This window comes from Cetorhinus maximus, chromosome 18 (genome assembly GCF_964194155.1).
Source record: "Cetorhinus maximus chromosome 18, sCetMax3.hap1.1, whole genome shotgun sequence".
NCBI classification, from domain to species: domain Eukaryota; kingdom Metazoa; phylum Chordata; class Chondrichthyes; order Lamniformes; family Cetorhinidae; genus Cetorhinus; species Cetorhinus maximus.
Window position 1 is genome coordinate 15,031,870 of NC_135896.1, and position 24,094 is coordinate 15,055,963.

The 24,094-nt window shown below is 41.9% G+C and overlaps 1 protein-coding gene across 2 annotated transcripts in view; it reads left to right on the top strand.

Moving 5' to 3' along the window:
• Positions 1-24,094, top strand: part of dlst (dihydrolipoamide S-succinyltransferase) — a 531,988-nt gene that overhangs the window by 21,337 nt on the left and 486,557 nt on the right. For both annotated transcript variants that reach the window (XM_078562156.1, XM_078562155.1), the window contains exons 2-10: positions 11,918-11,951; positions 13,854-13,902; positions 15,055-15,116; positions 15,997-16,068; positions 18,016-18,071; positions 20,241-20,352; positions 20,875-21,030; positions 21,852-21,931; positions 23,094-23,191. In XM_078562156.1, the coding sequence (XP_078418282.1) occupies positions 11,918-11,951; positions 13,854-13,902; positions 15,055-15,116; positions 15,997-16,068; positions 18,016-18,071; positions 20,241-20,352; positions 20,875-21,030; positions 21,852-21,931; positions 23,094-23,191 (719 nt within the window). The remainder of the gene's footprint in view (positions 1-11,917; positions 11,952-13,853; positions 13,903-15,054; positions 15,117-15,996; positions 16,069-18,015; positions 18,072-20,240; positions 20,353-20,874; positions 21,031-21,851; positions 21,932-23,093; positions 23,192-24,094) is intronic.

Here is a 24,094-nt window from a genome sequence, read left to right on the forward strand (position 1 = left end):
TGAAAAGTACTGTAAAGGTAATAGGTGTATTTATATTGTCAGCACATAATTTAAGCTCTCCTATTTGTTGGTTGATATTTCTTATTGGTCTACTAGACATCTGAAGGAATTACCGCCATTTGTGGGGCAAAGGGGGTGAGATAGGATGCGCAGAGGCCAGAATTGGCTAAACGTAGAGATTAGGGAGTGTTGTAGGGCTGGAGATGGGGTGGGCCAGGCCCTGAAGAGATTTCAACATTGAGGAACGTTTTAAATTTGAAGCATTGGAAGAGGTTGTTAGGTTCTTTGACCAGACCCCCAAGCTTTTGGTACAATCCGGATAGGATCGTAGACAAAGCTTAGTTCCAAGGTATTTGTAAAGAAATTGAAGCCACAAGATTCCACCATTTTTGAACAAACAAAATAAACTTATCAAGGTCAATATCTTTCTTATAGTCTAACATTCAGAATTAGCATGAGGTACATGTGAATTAACAGGCAAACTGTGGTCAAACACACCTCATTGCAACAATAAATGGCAGTTGCGACCAAGACAGATCTCACGGATTTCTCAGCATCTCACCCAGATATCAGTATCCATGATGAGTTACACAATCTTGTTAAAACTCTGTCTCCCTCACAAGGGATTCCAAACTTTTTACTTTTGAGGATTAAGCTCCTGAATTCCCTTGAAGTCACTCTGACTCGGGCTGTCTCCATGACTGCTCGCTTTCCAGGGTTTCGGTCTCATCTTCCGAGACTACATTACATTCCCCTGGATTCTCAAGTCTGCACTCCAGCACCAACTCACAGGCACAACTTCAGGTCTTCAGCCACACTGAGCAGAACACAACTGCGCCAAAGGGTTACCTTTGCCCCATCTCTGCATTTACTTTGCAAGTAACCAGATTGCTGCTTTTTTTTTGTAAAAATATACTTTATTCATAAAATATCTTCAATCACATTCAAAACCATTTCAAAAACAACATTACAAGGGTACAATCCAGGTTAAACTTTTACAAAATGTATCACCAGGTGCATCAGTACAAACAATATTACAATCATTTACAGCCTTTCATTTTGATCTGTACAGCCCGAGGGGCTCTAAACAGTTCCCAGTCTCTCGGTGCGCTGTGGTAGAAAGGTCTTAGACAGCGACCCTTCCCCATTGCGCCTTTGCGGCAGCTGCCCCAAGCTTTAGTGCGTCCCTCAGCACGTAGTCCTGGACTTTGGATTGTGCCAGTCCGCAACAATCGGTCGGGGACAACTCTTTGTGCCGGAAGACCAACAAGTTTCGGGCAGACCAAAGCGCGTCTTTCACCGAGTTGATGATCCTCCAGCTGCAGTTGATGTTTGTCTCGGTGTGTGTCCCTGGGAACAGCCCGTAGAGCACAGAGTCCTGTGTCACAGAACTGCTCGGGATGAACCTCGACAGCAACCACTGCATCTCTCTCCAGACTTTCTTTGCAAAGGCACAATCCACAAGGAGGTGAACAACGGTCTCTTCCCCACCACAGCCACCTCGAGGGCAACGTGCAGAGGGGGTGAGCCTCCTGGCGTGTAGGAAGGATCTGACGGGGAGGGCCTTTCTCACCACCAGCCAAGCTACGTCTTGGTGCTTGTTGGAAAGTTCTGGCGATGAGGCATTCTGCCAAATGACTTTGACAGTCTGCTCGGGGAACCATCCCACAGGGTCCACCCTCTCCTTTTCCCTCAGGGCCTCTAGGACGTTACGTGCTGACCACTGCCTGATGGACTTGTGGTCAAAGGTGTTTTTCTGCATAAATTTTTCCACCAGGGACAGGTGGTACGGCACGGTCCAACTACTTGGAGCGTTCCGCGGCAGCGTGGCCAGACCCATCCTTCGCAACACCGGGGACAGGTAGAACCTCAGCACGTAGTGACACTTGGTGTTTGCATACTGAGGGTCTACGCACCGCTTGATGCAGCCACACACAAAGGTGGCCATCAGTATGAGGGCGATGTTGGGCACGTTTTTTCCCCCTTTATCTAGAGGCTTGTACATCGCGTCCCTGCGGACACGATCCATATTTGACCTCCAGATAAAGCGGAAGATGGCTCGAGTGATCGCCGTCGCGCAGGAGTCTGGAATGGGCCAGACCTGCGCCACGTACAGCAACAGCGAGAGTACCTCACACCTGATGACCAGGTTCTTTCCCGCAATGGAGAGGGAGCGTCGCTCCCACATGCCCAGTTTCCTTTTCACCATAGCCACTCGCTCCTTCCAGTTTCTAACGCATGCCCCGGTACCTCCGAACCATATCCCCAGCACCTTCAGGCCGTCAGCCCTGACAGTGAAGGGGACAAAGGATCGGTCAGCCCAGTTCCCAAAGAACATGGCCTCGCTCTTCCCACGATTTACCTTGGCTCCCGAGGCCAGTTCGAACTGGTCGCAGATGTGCATCAGTCTGCGCACCGACAGCGGATCCGAGCAGAAGACGACGACGTCGTCCATGTACAGGGAGGCTTTTACCTGAGTGCCTCCACTGCCTGGGATCGTCACTCCTCTTATGCCCGGATCCTTCCTGATGGACTCGGCAAAGGGTTCTATGCAACACACGAAAAGGACAGGCGAGAGAGAACAGCCCTGCCTGACTCCAGATTTAATCGGAAAGCTATCTGTTTCCCACCCATTGATTGAGACTGCGCTACTGATGTTAGTGTAGAGCAGTTGGATCCAATTTCGAATTCCCTCCCCAAACCCCATTTTGGAGAGCACGTCCCCCATGTAGGTGTGCGATATTCTGTCAAAGGCCTTCTCCTGATCCAAGCTGATGAGGCAGGTATCCACACCCCTGTCCTGTACATAGGCAATCGTATCCCTGAGCAGCGCCAGGCTGTCAGAGATCTTCCTGCCTGGCACAGAGCAGGTCTGGTCAGGGTGAATCACCAATTCCAGAGCGGATTTGACCCGGTTGGCGATGACCTTGGACAGAATCTTATAGTCCACATTCAACAGTGAAATGGGTCGCCAATTTCTAATTTCCTCCCTTTCCCCCTTGTGCTTGTAGATGAGGGTGATGATGCCTTTCCTCATGGATTCTGACATACTGCCGGCCAGGAGCATACTCTCGTACACTCCTAGCAGGTCTGGGCCGATCAAGTCCCACAGAGCCGAATACAACTCCGCCGGCAAGCCGTCGCTTCTGGGGGTTTTACTCTTCTCGAAGGACTCGAGGGCCTTAGTCAGTTCATCAGGAGTTAGCGGTTTGTCCAGGCTCTCCCGCGTACTGTGGTCTAAGACCTCCGTGATAGAGGACAGGAAGGACTGGGAGGCCGTGCTGTCCGTGGGCTTCACGTCATACAATCCGGCATAAAAGGATTTGCTGATCCTCAGAATGTCGGACCGTGATGACTTTACTGAGCCGTCTTCTTCCTTCAGGCTGCTGATCACAGAGCGCTCTCTGTGTACCTTTTGGAAGAAGAAACGTGAGCACGTCTCATCCTGCTCCACGGAGCGGACTCTGGAACGGAAGATGATCTTGGAGGCCTCCGAGGCAAAGTGCGAGGCTTGCTGGCCCTTCACCTCTTGGAGCTCCTCCTTGACATCGACCCCCATCGACTGCAGCCGGAGCAGGTTCTGCATCTTTTTCTGGAGTCGGGACATTTCCCTCTGTTCCTTTCTAGCTTTCTGGGTGCCTTTGAGGATGAAAAACCTCTTGATGCTTCCCTTGATCGCTTCCCACCAGTGTGTCAGGGACTCAAAGAGGGGTTTCACGGTTCTCCAACCTTTGTAATCCCTCTTGAGCTCCTCAATGTTCTCTGGCGTCAGCAGTTGCACATTTAGCTTCCATGCCCCCCTGCCCACCCTCAGGTCCTTCTCCAAGTGGCAGTCCGCCAGTAGGAGGCAGTGGTCAGAGAAGAACACCGGCTTGACCTCGGTGGATCTGACTGTGAATGCACGGGACACAAACAGGAAGTCTATCCTGGAACGAATGGACCCGTCTGGCCGCGACCAGGTGTATCTACGCTGCGCTCCGTCTGCAGGGTTGCTGAAGACGTCGTGCAGCTTGGCATCCTTAACTGTTTCCATCAGGGATCTGGACGTAGCGTCCAATCTGCTGCCGGCCCTGCCGGATCGTCCAGCCGCATCGATGATGCAGTTGAAGTCACCGCCCAGAATGACCGGCCTGGAGGTCGCCAGCAGCAGTGGGAGCTGCTGAAAAACCTCCAGCCGCTCAGCCCCTTGTGCCGGGCCATACACGTTAATTAGCCGGAGTGGAGCGTTCTTGTACATTACGTCTGCTACGAGGAGTCGCCCGCCCACCACCTCCTTGACCTCGGAGACGGTGACATTGCCTCCCCGCAGCAGAATACCCAGGCCGGAGGAACGAGAGTCGTTTCCGCCCGACCAGATCGATGGCCCATGGGACCACCGTCGTGACCATTGCCTATAGGAGCTGAGGTGCGGTATCGCACACTCCTGCAGAAACAACAGGTCAGCTTTGACCTTGGCTAGGTAGTCCAGGGTCGCAACACATCGCGTAGTAGATTTAATGCTACGCACATTTATGGATACAATCTTTAAACCCATTTTAACCAGATTTCTGCTGCCTTTTGCACTCTGCAGGGCTTCTCCTGAGCCCTCTCTATTTGGAGCTTGTCAACCCAGCTGCTCAGAGCTAACAGCAGCACTTTAAGAACATAAGAACTAGGAGCAGGAGTAGGCAATTCAGCCCCTCCAGCTTGCCACGCCATTCAATACGATCATGGCTGATCTCATTTCGGCCTCAACTCCAATTTCCCACCCTTTCCCCACAACCTTTCAACCCGTTACTAATTAAAAATCTACCTATTTCCTCAAATTTATTCAGCATCCTGGCATCCACTGCACTCTGAGGTAGTGAATTCCACTGATTCACAACCCTTTGAGAAAAGTAATTCCTCTTCATCTCTGATTTAAATCTACCACCCTTTAGCCTAAAACTATGGCCTCTCATTCTAGAATGCCACACAAGGGGAAACATCTGCTCCACGTCTACTTTGTCTATCCCCTTTAGCATCTTATACACCTCAATTAGATCTCCTCTCATCCTTCTAAACTCTAGCGAGTATAGGCCTAAACTGCTCAATGTCTCCTCCATAAGTCAAGACTCGCATCTCTGGAATCAATCTAGTGAACCTCCTCTGAACCACCTCCAATGCAATTACATCCTTCCTCAAGTAAGGGACCAAAACTGTGCATAGTACTCCAGGTGCGGTCTCAGCAATGCCTTGTACAATGCAACAACATTTCCCTATTTTTATACTCTATTTCTTTAGCAATAAATGCCAAAATTCCATTTGCCTCCCTTTATTACCTGCTGCACCTGCATTTTAGCTTTCAGCGATTCATGCACAAGGACACCCAGATCCCTCTGCACAGAAGCATTCTGAAGTTTCTCTCCCTTTAAATAATAAGCGCCTTTTTATTCTTCTGACCAAAACTGATAACTTCACACTTATCCACATTAAACTCCATCTGCCAAATTTTGGCCCATTCACCTAACCTGTCCGTATCCATTTGTAAATTTCTTATTTCTTCATTGCAACTTGCTTTCTCACCTATTTTGGTGTCATCTGCAAATTTAGCTATAGTACCTTCTATCCCTGAATCCAAGTCATTAATATAGATTGTAAATAGTTGGGACCCAAGGACTGAACCCTGTGGCACCCCACTAGTTACAGCTTGCCATCCAGAAAAAGACTCATTTATCCCGACTCTCTGCTTTCTGTTGGTTAGCCAATCCTCTATCCAAGCTAATATATTACCCCTAACTCCGTGTGATCTTATCTTGTGTATTAATCTTTTGTGTGGCACTTTAGCAAAGGCCTTCTGGAAGTCCAGATATACTACATCTACAGGATCCCCATTATCCACTTTGCTTGTCACATCTTCAACGAACTCTATCAAATTAGTCAAACACGATTTACTCTTCATAAAACCATGCTGACTCTGATGGATTGCATTTTGACTTTCCAAATGCCCCATTACTACTTCCTTAATAATGGATTCCAACAATTTCCCAACGACAGACGTTAAACTAACTGGTCTATAGTTTCCTACTTTCTGCCTTCCCCCTTTTTTGAATAAGGGTGTTTATATTAGCATTTTTCCAATCCACTGGAACCTTTCCAGCATCCAGGGAATTTTGGAATATTATAGTCAATACATCCACTATCTCTGCTGCCACTTTCTTTAAGACCCTGGGATGTAGGCCATCAGGTCCTGGGGACTTGTCACCCTTTAATCCCAATAGTTTGCTTAGTACTTTTTCCCTAGTGATGGTGATTGTTCTAAGTTCCTCCTTCTCTATACCCTCTGCACCAACACCTGTTACAATTGGGGTGGTACTAGTGTCCTCCACGGTGAAAACTGAGGCAAAATATTGATTAAGCGTCCCTGCCATTTCTGTGTTCCCCACTATTAACTCCCCAGTCTCATCCTCCAAGGGACCAATATTCACTTTAGCTACTCTCTTTCCTTTTATATACTTGTAGAAGCTTTTGCTATCAGTTTTTACATTTTGCACTAGTTTTCTTTCATAATTTGCCGTTGCTCTTTTTATTATTTTTTTAGTAACTCTTTGTTGATCTTTAAAAGTTTCCCAGTCTTCCAGCCTGGCACTGACCTTTGCAATTTAATATGCCTTAGTTTTTGCCTTTATGTTATCTTTAACTTCCTTGCTTAATCATGGAAGCTTTTCCCCCCTCTTACCACCTTTCTTCCTCTTTGGAATATATTTTACTTGGGAGGAATTGAATATCTCCTTAAATATCTGCCACTGTTCATCAATTGTCCAACCTTGTAGTCTTCCTGCCCAATCCACTAGGGCCAGATCTTCCCTCATGCCTATGTAGTTACCTTTGTTTAACTCCAAAACACTAGTGCGGGACTCAAGTTTCTCGCTCTCAAACTGAACTTGAAATTCTAGCGTGCTATGATCACTCTTCCCTAGAGGATCCTTTACTCTGAGATCATTAATTAATCTCATCTCATTGCACAAAACTAAATCCAGAATAGCCTGCTCCCTAGTTGGTTCCACTACATTTTGCTCCAAGAAACAATCTCTAATACACTCTATGAACTCCAGTTGCTTGGAGCTTCATCCCCTATTCTTGACTCTTTCTCTGGGGCCTTTCCTTGTCCTGGGGCTCCTCTAGTTATGGCAGCCAACTCCTGGGTCTTGTGATCGGGTTTTCGCACCTTTTTTCCCCACACATGCACACTGAACACTTGTCCCTGGCCTGAATCACAGAACTATTATGGTGTAGAAGGAGGCCATTCAGCCCATCGTGTCTGCACCGGCTCTCTGAGCATTTTAACTTCGTGCCAACCTCCTGCCTTTTCCCCGTAACCCTGCACATTGTTTCTTTTTAAATAATCATCCAATGCCCACCACACTTCCAGACAGTGTATTCCAAGTCCTAACTAATCGCTGCGTGAAAAAGCTTTTTCTCACCTTGCATTTGTTTCTTTTGCAGAACACTTTAAAACTGTGCCCTCTGGTTCTTGATCCGTTTACGAGTGTGAGCAGTTTCTCCCTATGCACTCTGTCCAGGCCCCTCATGATTTTGAAAACTTCTAACAAGTCGTCTCTTAGCCTTCTCCTCTCCAAGGAAAACAGTCCCAGCTTCTCTAATCTTTCCTCATAACTGCAACGTCTCATCCTTGGAACCATTCTCGTAAACCTCTTCTGCACTCTCCAATGTGTTCACATCCTTCCTATAGGATGACGTGCAGAACTGTACTCCAGCTGAGGTCTAACCAGCGTCTTATATGAGTTCATTATAAACTCTCTGCTCTGTACTCTGTGTCCCTACTAATGAAGCCTAGAATACTGTATGCTTTAAAAAGAGCTCTCTCTACCTGTCCTGCCAACTTTAATGACTTTTACACCAAGGTCTCTCTGCTCCTGCACACCCTTTAGGATAGTACCCTTTATTTTACACTGTCTCTCTTTGTTCTTCCTACCAAAATGCATCACCTAACACTTCTCCGCATTGAACTTCATCTGCCACCTATCTGCCCACTGCACCAACTTGCCTATGTCTTCTTGAAGTTCTATACCATCTTCCTCTCAGTTTACAACTGTCCCAAGTTTTGTGTCCTCCGCAAACTTTGAAATTGTCCCCTGGGCACCAAGGCCTAGATCATTAATATATATCAGGAAAAGCAAGGGTTCCAATACCGACCCCTGGGGAACTTCACTACAAACCTTCTTCAGCCCGAAAAATATCCATTGACCATTACACTCTTGTTTCCTATTTTTCAGCCAATTTTGTATCTACGTTGCTACTGCCCCTTTTATTCCATGAGCAATAACTTTTCTCTCAAGTCATTTGTGTGGCACTGTGTCAAATGCCTTTTCAGAGTCCATGTACACCACATCAACAGCATTACCCTCATCAACCCTGTCTGTTACCTCTTCAGAAAACTCCAGCAAATTAGTTAAACACGATTTCCCCTTTAGAAATCCATGCTGGCTCTTCCTTATTAACTCATATTTTTCCATGCGACTACTAATTCTATCCCGAATAATTGTTTCTAGAATCTTACCCACCACTGAAATTAAACTGACTGGCCTGCAATTGCTGGGCTTATCCTGACAAACTTTTTTGAACAAGGGCGTAATGTTTGCAATTCTCCAGTCCTCTGGCACTACTCCTGTGTGGAAGACTGAAACATTATGGCCAATGCCCCTGCAATTTCTACTCACGCTTCCTTCGATATCCTTGGATGCATCTCATCCGGCCCCGGCGCCTTGTCAACTTTAAGTATCAACAGCCTATCCATTGACCATTACTCCCTCTCCTATCCCTCAACCAATTTTGTATCCACATTGCTACTGTCCCTTTTATTCCATGACCTATAACTTTCCTCAAGTCTGTTGTGTGACACTGTATCGAACGCCTTTTGGAAGTCCATGTACACCACATCAACGGCCATGCCCTCATCAATCATCTGTTACTTTTTCAAAAAAGACTTCATGTTAGTTAGACACTATTTTCCTTTAACAAATCCATGCTGACTCTTTGGCTGATCTTTCGAAGATCTTTAAAACCCTGCACTTTACATGCACAGCCTGCTGCCAATCTGATCATGTGTGGAAACTCCAAAGGCATGCTGGGACTTGTAGTTCCTGGCCTCTGCTTGGGAAACAAGTAAGTTGGGATTATTAATCAGATGAGGTGTCTAGTTGAGATCACAATCAGATATTATCATTATATTCAGTTACACCGCACAAGGCAAGACCCTCAGACTGCTTATGGGTTTGACTGCCACTGGTGTTACCTGAGAGAATATGTAGGACAATACGCTAAAATTGTAACAGAGGCAGTATTTCCTTACGGTATTGAAATCATGTGAGTGAATTTAATGTGATAGTAGAAACCTAGTAATACATTGCACGGAAACTCCTGGGGCATGTCTATTTCAGATTGGAATTGTGACTGACTCGTATGATTGTGGGGCTGAGAATGCAGCAAGTTGCTACGCTGCTGTTAACAGCAATTTCCTCTGGCTCAGGCAATGAATAAAATAATTAAAGACAATAAAGTAAACTTCAAAAATAATGAATTAGTTATTTAGGGGATGAGTTTTTCGGTGAATTATCAACTTGCTATTTTGCTTTCTTCCACCTCTTCCAAATAAATGAAAGCCATACAGCATTCTTTGACAGTTCTGGTTGAATACTTTCTCCAAATTCTTTTCCTGTGTTGGTTATGAATTGGGGCCTAAGAGTGGTATGGGAGTGACTTGGGGAAGACTCGCCCGCTGAATCTTTCTAACTTTATATAGAATATAAGGATGGATTTATCTCTTGGTTCAGCCTCCAGATGCCAAAATTAAGAGCAGAAACTTGCTATGTTTGGAGTTACGGCTGAAGCCCAAGCCCCAGACTCTGTAATAGCTGGTATTTTGGATATCTGTGTTCAGCGTTAAGCAACACCAGTAACAATTTGATGTTATATAGTACCGTTAATGTACAAATAAATTTGGATGTACTTTACAGAAGAAAAAAGAAATAACCACTAAATTGTAGTGGGAGAGTTCAGAAAATGGATGACTGGTTACTTAGTTGCAAAGATCAATCTTTGAGAAGGCTTTTAAAGGTGGAGAGAGAAGTAGTGAGGTGTTCATGGAGTAAGTTGAAGGGTTCCAACCAGTAGTGCACCGAGTGAGGAAGATGCACAGAAGGTTAGAGTTGGTGTGAAGAATCTGTGGTAGCCTTCTGTCTCATAAGATGATGGTTGTGCCTTGGTGATCAGCTCTGTCTTAAGCATTGCCTCGTGCAGCTCAGGAGCCCCGTTCTGGCATGGCAGCCTCTACGCTGTAGAGGACATTGATAGTTTAAGGCACTGGGTAGGTAAGTACCAAATGCAATTTAATGTAGATTAATGTTTTCTATTGAGCACAAACACAAGGAAATGATGACCGTGTAAGACATTTAAGGGCACATTTGCTGTATTGTGTGCAGTTTTGAGGACCCTATCATTAAGGGGATATTAGAGCCATGAAAGAAGTATCATCACTAGGTTAAGACCAAGGATAAGAGGATGCCGTTATCATAAGAGATTTTATATTTAAAAACAAAATAGGGGCTGCATTTGGCAAAGATAGAGAGAGAACTAAGTGGGTTCAAAATTACAAATAGGGATGAGCAGATGACTGCAAAAGATGATTTCCACTGATCATGAATTGGTAACGAACACAAGTTCAAGATAATGATACAAGCAAAAAGTAAGAGAGAAAAAGACTTGTGTATAATGCTTTTCAGAACCACTGGACATCACAAAGCACTTTGCAGTTAATGAAGTACTTTTGAAGTGTACTCACTGTTATAATGTGGAAAACATAGCTGTCAATTTACACAAAGAGCAAACTCCCACAAACAGCAGCGTGTCCAATGAAGTACTTTAAAACCAGCACATTACAGAAGATGCTGGAAATCTGAAATAAAAACAGAAAATGCTGGAAATGCTCAGACCTGGCAGCATTTATGGAAAGAGAAATGGTGTATCAGGTCAATGACCTTTCATCAGGAGTACTTTTGAAATTTTCACTCTTGTAATGTAGGAAATTTATTTTAGTGCAATAAAACAGACTCTAGTATGTAGTGAACTACCGCAATTGACTACTTAAGCTGAATTAGTCGTGATTTTGAGAATGCAATAAACACTTGAGAAAAAATATGAAGGAATACAACAAAATTCAGTTGATGAGCTTAGAGTAGCTAATTTTTAATGCGGAGGTAGCAAAGGCTGACTCATTTTCTATACTAAAATTTGATTCTGTAGTTGCACCATTTCAAAAGAGGGACAGATCAAGGGATGTGGTTGTAGAAACAGCTCCGGGAGGCTTGTTAGTCAAACAAACCAAACTTAATACGTGAGCTTCTGTGGCTGTTTATATCCAACCAGCCCCTCGTACAGCCATTTTTCCCTAGGAAACCCTTCCCTATAATTTATTCCCCTGCGCTAGCCACACTTTGGTTGAACAAATCACGTGACCCCTACCCTGTTAAACTGACCTTAAAGTGACAGTCATCACAGTGGAAAAGCTGGATGGAGGAGTACAATATTTGCAAAACTTCTAAACTTCCTACAAAACTGGGAAGTAGCATATCTATAGAGAGTTGGAAATTTCAAAACTGAATTAACTCTGACACCCCTCTGGTCCGGCAGTAACATAACTGTTTATGGAAAGGTAATCATTCTGGCCGTGATGTGCAGATTACACTTTGCACGACTGTTTAAGTCTGGATTCATGAAAATGATGCACAGAGAACTAATAAAAAATTAATTTGCAAAATTTCAGCCTTGTACATCATGCATTGGCATTTAACTGTTGGCTTAGTGATTTGAATAACCGGTTATGAAAAAAGTCTGATCTGAGAATAAAATATTTTCTCTTTCCATTCCCCCTTCACTACAGGGTAATGGCTCACAAGGATGCAGAGGTCCCTCTGGTGAGTTTATTTTCCTGACTAGAAATGTTTGTGTGTGATATTCCCTATAACTTGTGTTGATTCTTCAACTATAAAGTTTTACTTTCTGGTCCTGTTTATACTTGCCCATATGAGTTTCACGCTGGTTCCTGCTCTGCTTGCTCTTGAGTATCCTGCACCAGTGATTATAATCAACTGAGGTCTTCAAGATAAAAAGATTATATTTAAATTAAAAATATTTTCTACTTCAGTAAAAGTTGTAAGTTAAAGAGAGAAAGGGTTACTTTTTATTTAAGGAACGCTTGAACAGCCTGTTGTTAAGATGCAGAGTAGACAACTGGCAGTATAAATTCTCAGGTTTATGTGTTCAATATAGCTTTTAGGCTGGCTCAAATTTGCAGTTTTCACTGCACTTAATGGAGGTCACCTGGGGTGCCAGCCATCAACATCATCACGTGGCATAATGGAACTGTTCAGAAAATTTTTCTCCGAAATGGCTTCTGTTTTCAAAAAACTCTGAAAATGTCTAAGGAATTTTATTGACATCAAGGATTAGACATTGAATATTAATTCCTTGTGAGGAGAATTAAACATACTAGTTCATCTGCATAGTTCCCACAAGCCTGAAAGCTGGAAAATAGGTTTATTCAAACTGAACTAAGTGCTGGAGCTTCTGATATTCTATTACTGGTGAAACATGGCAGAAAATGGACATGGTAGGCTCAACTGTTGCATTTGGTACTAGTTCATTACCCAATTGCCTGGGAAGAACCAACATGAATCTTTGAGTGTGTAAGAGTATCTAACATCTTTGATATTGTCTAAACTCTATGTAACTGGTTTTGAAATAGATTCACACTGATTAAAGTGATGATGAATGAAACATTTAAGTATGGAATTCCTTCACGTTTTCAGGATAAATGTATGATTTGTCTTATTTCTTTAAAAATATTTCTTTAAAATAACTGAACATGGTTGTATTCCCAGCACTGACTGTTGGGCAACATAATGTATTGCAGCTTCAACTTACTTCGGTACTAAAAAGATGCAGGTTCATGTCCACAGGGAGCTTCTGTTCTGTATGCTCACCTGGGGGTTAACTTCAGAGTGGAAGTAACTAGAGGTTGAGGTCAGGGCACTTGCCATATTAGCATTTGGTGCATCAAATTTATGATGATTCTGAAATTCTCCCCTTCCACTATAAGTAAATTGAGTTTACACATTGTTCTGGTTTTGACTAGGGCATAAAGCCTTTATTGTATCTTGAAAATTACACCATAACCATTTTGATACACAAATTCCATGTAATGACTGTGTGGAGATGTTTCCACTTGTGGGAATAAATAGAAGATTGTCACTAATAATAAATTTAATGAAAAACTCAGGAGAAACAACTTTACAAGGGCGTGGTTAAAATATGGAACTTGCTACCATGTGGAGTAGTTGAGCAGAATGGCATAGATGTCTTTTCAGGACAAACTAGGTAAGTATGTGAGGAAGAAAGAAAGAGAAGAATATGCAGATAGGGTTAAATGAAGTAATGTAAGAGGGGACTCCTGTAGAGCATAAACAATGCCAAAGATCATTTAGGCAGTTCTGTGCTGTAAATTCAATGAAAATGTGGTAACATCTTTAGAAGCATTAGTCATATTTATTTTCCAATTCCTTACGTTATCAGGAGCTCTGATTAGCAGGTTGTGTTCACATTTCTGTGAAGCATATCTGATATCAAGTTGAAAACCGTACATGTCATTCCACATGCTTCTAAAATGAAGCAATACTTGTAAGCACTTAACAATTACTGCCTGAATGTTTAACTTGATTAAATTAGTAGCTGAATATCCTTTTAACAGTGTCTCCTTCATTTTGTTTTGTGTTTTATTGCATGTGAGATCTGACAGTAACCAAATATGTATTTTCTAGGTCTTTTGGTGTGCTATAGATCTATCTATGATAGAAGCAGGCAGCTTCCGTAAGTACTGAGATTTATAGAGTTTATAAATTGAAAATATATGCAGTAGATTCCAGATCTGTGATTTTTATTCGTTGAACCATTCTTTACCAAGGCCTCTTAACTAACCTTAAGATTGTAGAAGGTAGGAAGGAAAAACTAAAGGCATTTAAGACCCAAATACTTTGACCCGCTTAATTTAAGTTTGTACCTTTTGTGATATGCCCTTCCTCAAAAGACATTTACCCTTTGCTTAGCTTTCTGAATTGAAGAATAGAAATATAGGGATATTCTTTCCCTATAACATGGATGCTTTAGGATGCCGTTCCCTGATAATATAATGAAGAAGCATGATTCCCTGAGCAGTAGAGTAAAATAAACCAGATCGTTATTACACTGTTAATCGCATGTTCACTGTCATTGGTTGTTCACTTTCATGTTTATCATCAGCAAAAGAGTAAATATTTTCTAAAGGGAGCTAGGTGGGGTTAAGAAAAATATCCTGCTCCAAAACTTAAACTGTGTACTGTTTAATTAACAAGCTGATTCATGTTTCATGGGTACCATTCTGATTGAAAGCACTATTTACAGATCATTGCAGGACTTGCTATTTGTAAGCCTTGCCCCTTCCCAGTGCCCTCTTCCCCCAGCCACCCTGCCCCCCCTCCCCCCCATGTCCAGAGATATAAAGAGCTTGTGGAATGAGAGAAGAGTCACTTTATTAGAACTGTACATCTGTTTATATAAAAACTTCAAAACAATGAATCATGAACTTTTGAGATAGAATGATGTGTAAGTAACTATATCCAAGGGATAGGTTGTTCATGTAGGTATGTGCACAGATTTATGTGACTAGTATGTAAGGGAGAACAAATGTATTTTTATACCGACTGCTGGTAAGTAAAACACTGTTTTCTTTGAATTGAGAAACAAAATTATCTGTAAACGAATCTCTTTCTCTGTCATTGACCTTTCCTACCTGTCTCTAAATATATAAAACTGCAAGTAGCACAGGCTGAGGTGTGCTGATCAATAAAAAGTTGGAAGTACTTTAAAGAATTGTAAAGCAATTTACATTCCTGTAGGCTCTAGTTGAGGAAACTTAAGTTATTTGTAAGATGGCCTGTCCCCTCTATATAAGGCATAGTTCTAATTATTATTGTTTATTTGCAGAGAAAATGTCTCTAAATTTAGCATCTTCCGCATCCGACATTTTAGGACGTCAGCAGTCTTTAGTAAGTATTGGATTGTTTTATGTGAAGTGCTACTGTAAGACCATTTGTCATGCTGTTTGAGCCATTAGCACTTCTCAATCTAACCAGATATTCACTTTACCCATTAGTTGTGGTACAATTTAACTATAGGTCAGGTATATTTAACTGCAACCAAATTATCTAATGAAATAATATCTTGTTTCAAGAAACACAGTATAAATTTTGGAAAGAAATGATATTTAAGACTACAAAATAGATCGATTGTTTTGCATTTGTACTTTCATGCCAATAAACTTGTTTTTTAAACTTTTTCAAATGGATTCTGGACTGAATACAGCTCCAATGCACAATTTTTTTTGTTTAAGAGACAAACAGTTAATTGACAAAAAGGGCAAAACTTTGGATGTTTGTATGACACCCAAGGTACAACATTGTACAGCATAAATACTGTTAAACCATTTTGTATTAACTATATTCTATCTTTCAACTCTCTTGAATCCTGCTTCTGACAATAGTGCTGTCATCAACATCGACTCACTTTGTTGGAGCAGAGTTAAGAAAACTCTAGCCTGTGCTGTATGTGACAGGCAAGTCCTCAGTACATTTAACGTACTGGACCTTTAATAGTAGAAAGATATTGAGTTCAGCAGTGATGGCCTTCACTTTGTTGGCTTCTTTGTGGTTTGACTTGCAATTAGAAAATTCAAATGCAGCCTGTAACCTTTGATATAGAATACCAGCATACAGCTTTGGTGCTATGTCTATTAAGCTTCTCTGCCTAATTAAACATCTAAATGTAAAGCAATTTTTCTGAAGTTTAAGAAAATATTTTAAACTGCCCAATTTGCAATGAATGCCTTTTCCAAACTAGTTTTTAATTTTTTCTGTCTTGTTTTCACAGATGACGTGCTAACAGTTAATACGCCAGCATTTGCAGAGTCTGTCACAGAGGGAGATGTCAGGTGGGAAAAAGGTACAGTGCATTTTAGAAGATTATGAATATTTGGTTAGTTGTTAGGACTAAATATTTGACAATTGGTGGGGTCCAGTAGATTGTGTTTGAGAGAGATTCTGTTTGACGTCCACCACTGTTTCTCCAATCACAATGTTGTTGGCAGCTGTTAATTTATCCCTTAAAAACCTATTAGTAGAAATATGTTTTTGTGGAAAAAGCCTTGTGAATCTGGATGCTGGAGACTATTTTAAATAAATGGTATATGAACAAATGAAAATAATGAAATTCCTATTAAAAACAATTATTTAGCCATATTTAAAACTTATGTGATTGTGACCATTGTAAACTATCCCTCCTCATCCTTCTCAACTTGTCTGCAGCCTTTGACAGTGCACCATGCCACCCTCCTCCAATGTCTTTCCTCGGTTATCCAGCAAGTTGGAACTGCACTCACCAGGTTCTATTCTTATCTATCAAGTCATAACTATCACTTGCAATGGTTTCTCTTCCCACTCCTGCATCATTACCTTTGGAGTACCCCAAGCACCTATCCATGAACCCTTCCTACTACTTATCTACACAATCCCCCTTGGTAACATCATTGGAAAAAGCAAGGTCACATTGCACATACATGCTGACTATACCCATCTTTACTTCATACTCTTGACCCCTCCACTGACTATGGTTTGTCACACTGCTTTCCCAACATCTAGTACTGGGTGACCAGAAGTTTCCTGCAACTAAACATTCGGAAGTCTGAAGTCACTGTCTTGCTTTTGCTGGCATCCAGTTTATGGTGCAAAGTATGTATTGAGATCATTCTAGTATGAACTGTGCTCTTGGGTGGTGGAAGGATGGTTGAATAAATTATTTTTGTACAGAGCCAATGCCACTGTGAAGATGGACTGAAATCTGACTTTCATTTATACTGTGTATCTTGGTGCAGAGAAATACCAATGTGTGACTTGATACTGCCTTTGGTTCATTTGCAGATTTAGGCTTTGAAGGCCTGTGACCTGCAACAGTATGAATAGGGAAGACCTAAGGTCAAGGCTCAACAATGCTCATAAGAATTCTCATTCAGCTATTTAGGTATAAATAAATGCAAGATTCATTGTCACTACTTGAAGGAACAAAAATAAAGCTTTGGATGGGACTAGAGGCAGGAAAGTAGCATTCGGCAGTATACCAGTGTAGTATGCAGTGGTAAGATGTAGCAACAGGAACAGGCCTTTCAACCCTCAAGTGTTCTGTCATTCAATTAGATCCTGGCTGATCTGCATCTGAACTTCCTTGTACTTTGCTGTCCTTGTCCAGCTAAATTTTCTGGCCCCCCCTTAGTAATTGCCAAAATGCACAGGGAGATTTGGAGGGGGAGAAGAACAGAGAAAACAATGAATTGGGGAAATAATTTAATATTTCCAGATGCACTCATTGGGTGAGCAAGGTGCACTGGGAGATATTCTTTATTTATAATATCCATGTGTAATTAGGCACTAAATGCTTTTTGGCTATTTTTAATTTTAGTTATGTGACAACTTGGTGTTGAACCTGCCCAATAATTCCACCTTACAAATCTGTCATACGTAAGAAATAGGAGCAGGAGTAGGCCATTTGGTGGGAGCCTGATAGCCATTCAGTAAGATCATGGCTGATCTGATTGTGACCCTAAGTCTGCTTTCCTGCTGGCCCTCCATAACCCTCGGCTCCCTTGTAGATCAAAAATCTGTCTAACAGCCCTGAAGATTTTCAATGACCCAGCCTCTGCTGTCTGAGAAGAGAATTCAATGAAGAATACAACCAAAAAGAACAAACAACTTGAGTGATTATAAGACGATCTAATTTTGGGGTTCAGATAACATTTGCTTCTTTAAAAGCATTATCCAAGTCCCTAAATGAGTTTTGATTTTGAATTCGGCATTTACATACAAAATACTCCTGTTCATTCCCTGTGTTTCGTTACAGCTGTTGGTGATACAGTAATTGAAGATGAGGTGGTGTGTGAAATTGAAACTGATAAGGTTGGTAACATTTTTCATTGCTTCTGACAAGCTACTTTTTTCCTCCTTTTTGGTCTGTACTAAATATGGCTGAAAAGGCAATTAAGCCCCTGTCATTGTTCCTATATAACTGCTGTCAATGAAATAATAAGTGATCCCCAGGGTATCCCAGCTATGTAATATTACCCTTCCTTGCAGCACCTTGTTCATCCCATGTTGAAACCCCCCATTTCTGTCTTTTGTTGAGGTGCAACCTGTCCAGCCTGTATCCTCTGACCACCCTGCCCCCCCCGCCCCGAGTCATCTTGTGGTGGGACAAATACTTGTCTTTTTCCAAATTGCCCTTGAGAAGATGGTGGTGAGTTGCCACCTTGAATTGCTGCAGTCGCTGTGGTGTAGGCACACCTACAGTGCTATTGTCTGTTCCCCTAACTATTGCTTTCCCAATCTCCTCCTGCTCTCCTGTAAAGCTGAGCAAACTATAGTGCTGTACATTTGACTCTGGCTGCACTCTCCAGAGTGCGCCTCGCTGGTTTTCCAGACTGAATATTGGTTGGAGAGTGAGATGCATTCAGGGGACTCTTGCACTGTCTACCTCGTCCTCTTTGGCTCCCTGCCAGTCACCTATTTCCCTTCTGCATCATATCCTTAAACTATGGGTGACCACATCCAGAAACATGTTATCCATGTAACTCCCAGCTTCACGGATGCATTGTGATGATGCCAGCTGCTGCTCAAGCTCCGAAACCTGTAACTTGTGATGCTCCAGCTGATGGCACTTCCTGCTCATTAGAAGATGAGGACACAAGAAGCATCCTGAAGTTCCCAAAGGTAACAGGATGTGCACTCCATGGGACTGAGGTGCCCTGCCTCTATTTATTGGACCAACTAAACTTAACAGAAATATACTTACCAGTCAGCACCTTCTCTTGTGCTGATGTCACCTTTAGTTATTTGCTTCTATCTCGCACTGCTGAATTGCACCTGAATTCTTTTAGATCAATGCTGCTTACCTCCAGGATCTCTGAACTTGTTAAGTGAAGAAATTAATTTTTGTTCGCTCACTCAGTTCACTTGCACCTTAGCTCCGATGTGCACTCACTGTGATGTCAAGGTTGACAGCACTCTTTCAAAATTCTGGGAATCTTTTGGTGTTTGTGCTAGATAGCTCCTCCCTCAGTGCTCAGCCCTGAATGGGGTTTTACCCTCACTGCCACTCATTTTTACACTCCACTGGGCTACTCTCTCTGTTTCCTGCTGATATCAACCCCTGTTGCTACACCTATTCGTTCACATCATCTACCACTTTTCTCTTTGTCTCTTGAAATTATTACTACACTTTTAGACAGTATCAACCATGTGACCACCCACCCACACAAAATGCTCACTATTGGGTTAATTTAATAAATTACTCCCAGCAGGAGGCCTCACTTGTAGGCAGCAAGCGCTAGGATTTCAAGTGCATGGCCACCATGATCTATTTAAGGTTGCTGCTGGGAGTGAGATTTTGTAAAATTAGCTTTAATACATTTTTTTCTTTTAATTGGCCTCATCAGTTCCCCTTTTTCTTGCACTAATTCGAGAACTTTCATCAGCCATCATTCTGGTCCAGTTACTTATCAGCAAAAATCTGTAATGCGATAATTCATTTAACTCAGTCACCGTGTTACTTTAGCATTCAGCGTTCAATTTTCATATCTGTGAAAATGCTGTAATCTGAACAAAACGCTTAACCATTCCAGTTCCTATTACAAGATTAATGATATTAAATGCTTCTTGCATTCGCTGCCTTCAACTTCATAATTTTGAAGCTAAATTATTTTTGGAATATGTAAGAAAGCATGTCTTATTTTCATGTGTGTACCAAATTCATTGTTGGATTGATGTCTTTGTGATTAGCATTTAATCTGCCATTTTAGCATTTCATTGCAAAGTGACAAACTTGATTGATCCATCTTCTGCATCTGCAAACAGTACTGTAACATTGTGCCATGGGTTGTTTGTTTTCCAATGACCAGTTGTTGAACCAGCCATTTTCTCTCATTCGGTGAACTGAACCTTAAAATTGCTGCTAACTCCCCATTTCAATGCAAAAACCAGCATTGAAGATGAAGGAATGGAGTTATTTGTCCACTGTGGAATATATGCTGCCAAGCTATTATTCCTAAAATTAATTCTTCTTTATTTCAGACATCAGTACAGGTTCCTGCTCCACATACTGGTGTCATTGAGGAGCTCCTGGTCCCTGATGGGGGTAAGGTGGAAGGAGGAACCCCTCTCTTCAAACTCAGGAAGACAGAAGGTGGGTTCCCCTATGCTTACTGACCTACATTAGCTCTTGGTTAAGCAATGCTGTGACCTTATAGCTGTCATCCTTGTTTTCAAATTCCTCCATGGCCATGCCTCTCCTATTCCTGTAATCTTGAGTCCACGACCCTCTGAGGTATCTGCGCTCCTCTGTTTTCTGGGCTGTTGAGCATCCCCAGCTTGAATCACTCCACCATCGGTGGTCACACCTTCAGCTGTGAAGGCTCTCAAGCTCTGGAATTCCACCCCCCACAAACCTCTCCTCCTCTACTTTACTTTGTTTTCTTCCTTTAAGATGCTCCTCAAAACTTACTACTTTGACCAAGCTTTTAGTGTCTGCCCTAATTGCCTTATGTGGCTCAGTGACAAATTTTGCTTTATAATGTTTCTGTGAAGCCTTTGGGACACTCAGTTATGTCAAAAATGCTGTATAAATACATGTATATTGCATAATGTTTTGGAGAAATCACAGTCTCAAACCTGGTTAACCATGTGTTTTAACTTTTTGCTTTTCTAGCTGGTGCTGCAAAGCCAAAACCAGCAGCCACTCCTACCCCCAAACCAGAAGCAGCAGCACCACCACCACCACCACCTGCAACCACAGCAGGGGCAATTCCTACCACAATGCCACCTGTACCACCGGTAAATATGCAGGCCATGGATAGTAAACCTGGTGAGTAAAATAAATGACTTCCATTTAAAAAGGCTTCTGTTAACATTGTGCTTTATAGCATCACAATGCCTCAAAACTTCATTTGTGTTGAATTGAAGTGACTTATTATGCAGGCAAATGTGCTGGCTGTGTTGTGCACCAGAAAATCCCACAAGCAGTAATAAGATGTATGTTATTGGTGGCATTGATCAAGGGAGGAATGTTAGATAGGGCAGAAGGAGATTCCTGCACTTCAGTGATATCTTCAACAGCCATAAGATAAAAACAAAAAACTGCGGATGCTGGAAATCCAAAACAAAAACAGAAACAGAAATATCTGGAAAAACTCAGCAGGTCTGGCAGCATCGGCAGAGAAGAGTACAGTTGACGTTTCGAGTCCTCATGACCCTTCTGTTCAACAGCACAAACTGGCAACCTAGACAGACAGACATAAACTCTCATGAGGCTTGAACACCAACTTTTTTTCACTCTGCGGCAAGAGTGTTATCGAGTAAGCTAAGCTGACACAAAGAAAATAATGGAAACAATAGATTATTATTAATCTTGGATGGTTCAGCAATCCTTTTGCTGTACATGACTTTTTAACGTTCTTTACAGTCATGGGTCTGTGACTTCTAACCAGTGCACTTGCTATACTCTTCCTGTATTGTGTGCGCATAATGGCTTAGATGGTTACATTGTTGGCAGGTAATCCTCTTATCTTGTTTAAAAGGGGATTTGCCAGAGGCATCTACATAATAGGAGATGATATCAATAGGATAGAAATGTAGGCTTTGCACATCCAGTTCCTAACATTGTCTTGTGTTCTGCTTTTGTTCCAGTGTCAGCAGTGAAACCTACTGTTGGACACTTGGCCCCAGCTTCGGATGTGGGAGTGAAAGGTGTCAGATCGGAGCATAGGGTAGGTATAAAGCAGAAAATGGCGCCAGTTACAACCTGCTATATATGAATTTATTGGATAGAAACAGCTTGTATATATTATTTACAACAAAGCTTTTTCTGTGGACTGGTACGTAACTACCATACATCAGATTTAATACATCCTTTATTTAAAAAAAAAAGTGAAGTTCTTTTCTTCTGTGACCGAGAGGGCAAGTGGATAAGTGGCTTCTGAATTCATGACAGCATGCAAGAATTGTTCAGGGTTGGCTTTTTTGAGTCTCAGGCCAGTAGTGTGCTGCGGTATTGATTCTACTTTTCTGTGTATGGCACTGTAGTGTGTCAAAAAGAAGCAAAACATCTCCAGACAGGAGAAGTGAAAAGGTCAGGTGTGCCATGTGTAATTGACACTCACTCATGCCTTCAGGTCCAGAAGCCTGACTGCACCACTTTCTGGACTGCTACTGATGCAGAGCCTGGGGAATTTATAGGGCAAAAATATAGAATGATCTGAGTGTTGACACAACAGTTTTGCTATGGGAATTTCAAGCTTTCTAGGGAAGTGGCTAGAAATTTAAAATCCAGTAAGCTGTAAAAGGCCATTGTAGTTTACTACTATGCAAAATTGTGAAATTATTGACATACTTTTATATCATAATTGGGTAAAGATAAAGAATTAACATTTTGGATATCAGAAATGGTGGTTAACCATGACATTAATCATCATTTAACCCCAGTTATATTGCCCCCTGTTATTCCCAGGACGCTGTTATTCTAACATGATGTTAATAGTCAAATAGGGCACAGCAATATAAGATTTTTGAGGGTTGGCTAGTTTCTTTCTATGCTTGCTCTGGCCAGAGCAGTTGTTAATTATGCATCACTACCTGTGAAATAATCATAAGAGTATTGATTCTCTATCGCTATCATCAGCAACACCAGTGTGACCATATTGTACGTAAACATTCAGATATCCTGGTCCTTTATTTGTAATGTCGAGAAGATATCATACTTTGCATATCAAGCATAAGGAATAATATGATTTGCTTAAGTATTGATTGTAGTCACTTCCAGGTATCTCATATTTTGCATGTAATCTATTTGAACCTCTTGATTAGACAAATAGCCTTGAAGTTTAAGCTTGTGTAAGATAGACTAATTCTAAAATTGACTTAAATTTTTAGGTTAAAATGAACAGAATGCGACTTCGAATTGCACAGCGGCTAAAGGAGGCTCAGAATACTTGTGCCATGCTGACCACCTTCAACGAAATTGACATGAGGTAAGGTGGATTCGACAGCTGCAGTCAGCGTAATGAGAGACATTTGCAGAACTATCACTACTGTAGTCATATTGTTTTATGTGCCTTCATTTGGTTGAGGAAAAATGGAATATAAAACCATTTTATGTACATGTACTAGCTTAAGTTTAGTTGGTAAGACCTGTATCAAGCTTAGAAAGTCTTCTGCTACAGGACCAGTAATTATAATAAGATGTTCCCGTCCTGTTTCCAGTGAGGGATTGGTGACTCATCTACAGGCATCAGTCAGACTACCTAAATTTATTGATTCTTTGCTTTGAAAGGAGATATAGAAGACTTGTTGCATTCTGTTGGGGAGTTAAGAGGTTATGGTTTGTTTTTTCCTTATGGTTTGTTTTTTCCTCCCTTAATCTTTTCCTGGGTCTCCCATGTTACAACTATTTGTAGCAACAATTCAAATAGCCTCCTGTAATGCATGTCTGAGACCAGCCAGCTGTCAGAAGGCCTACCCTCCAGTTATTCCTTCCTTATGCTGGGGTACAGTGAGATTGACAACTCCAGTGTATGGGTAATCACTGCTGCAACCCATGTTCCACCACTTCAGGGCACAGCAATGTTGTCCACCATCATGGTCCTTCCCTATGTCTTGTTCTAGTTCCCAATCTTGCTGCCTTCTCTTCTACTTCTCCTCTTCTTTCCCACTGCCATCCCTAATATTTTCTCTATATTGAATTGATTACGGAGCTGTTGTGGAAACCTTCAAAGCTAAGCAAAGAGAAGGTTTGCAGGGCAGAGTGTTGGCTTTTAAATTTGAAGTAACTAATGCTACATCTTGAATTGTCATTAGAAAATTTCTTTCCAAATGCCATTTGAGTCCTTTGGTAAACTGAAACATCATCTCCACTTAAAGACAAATTCCTGTAA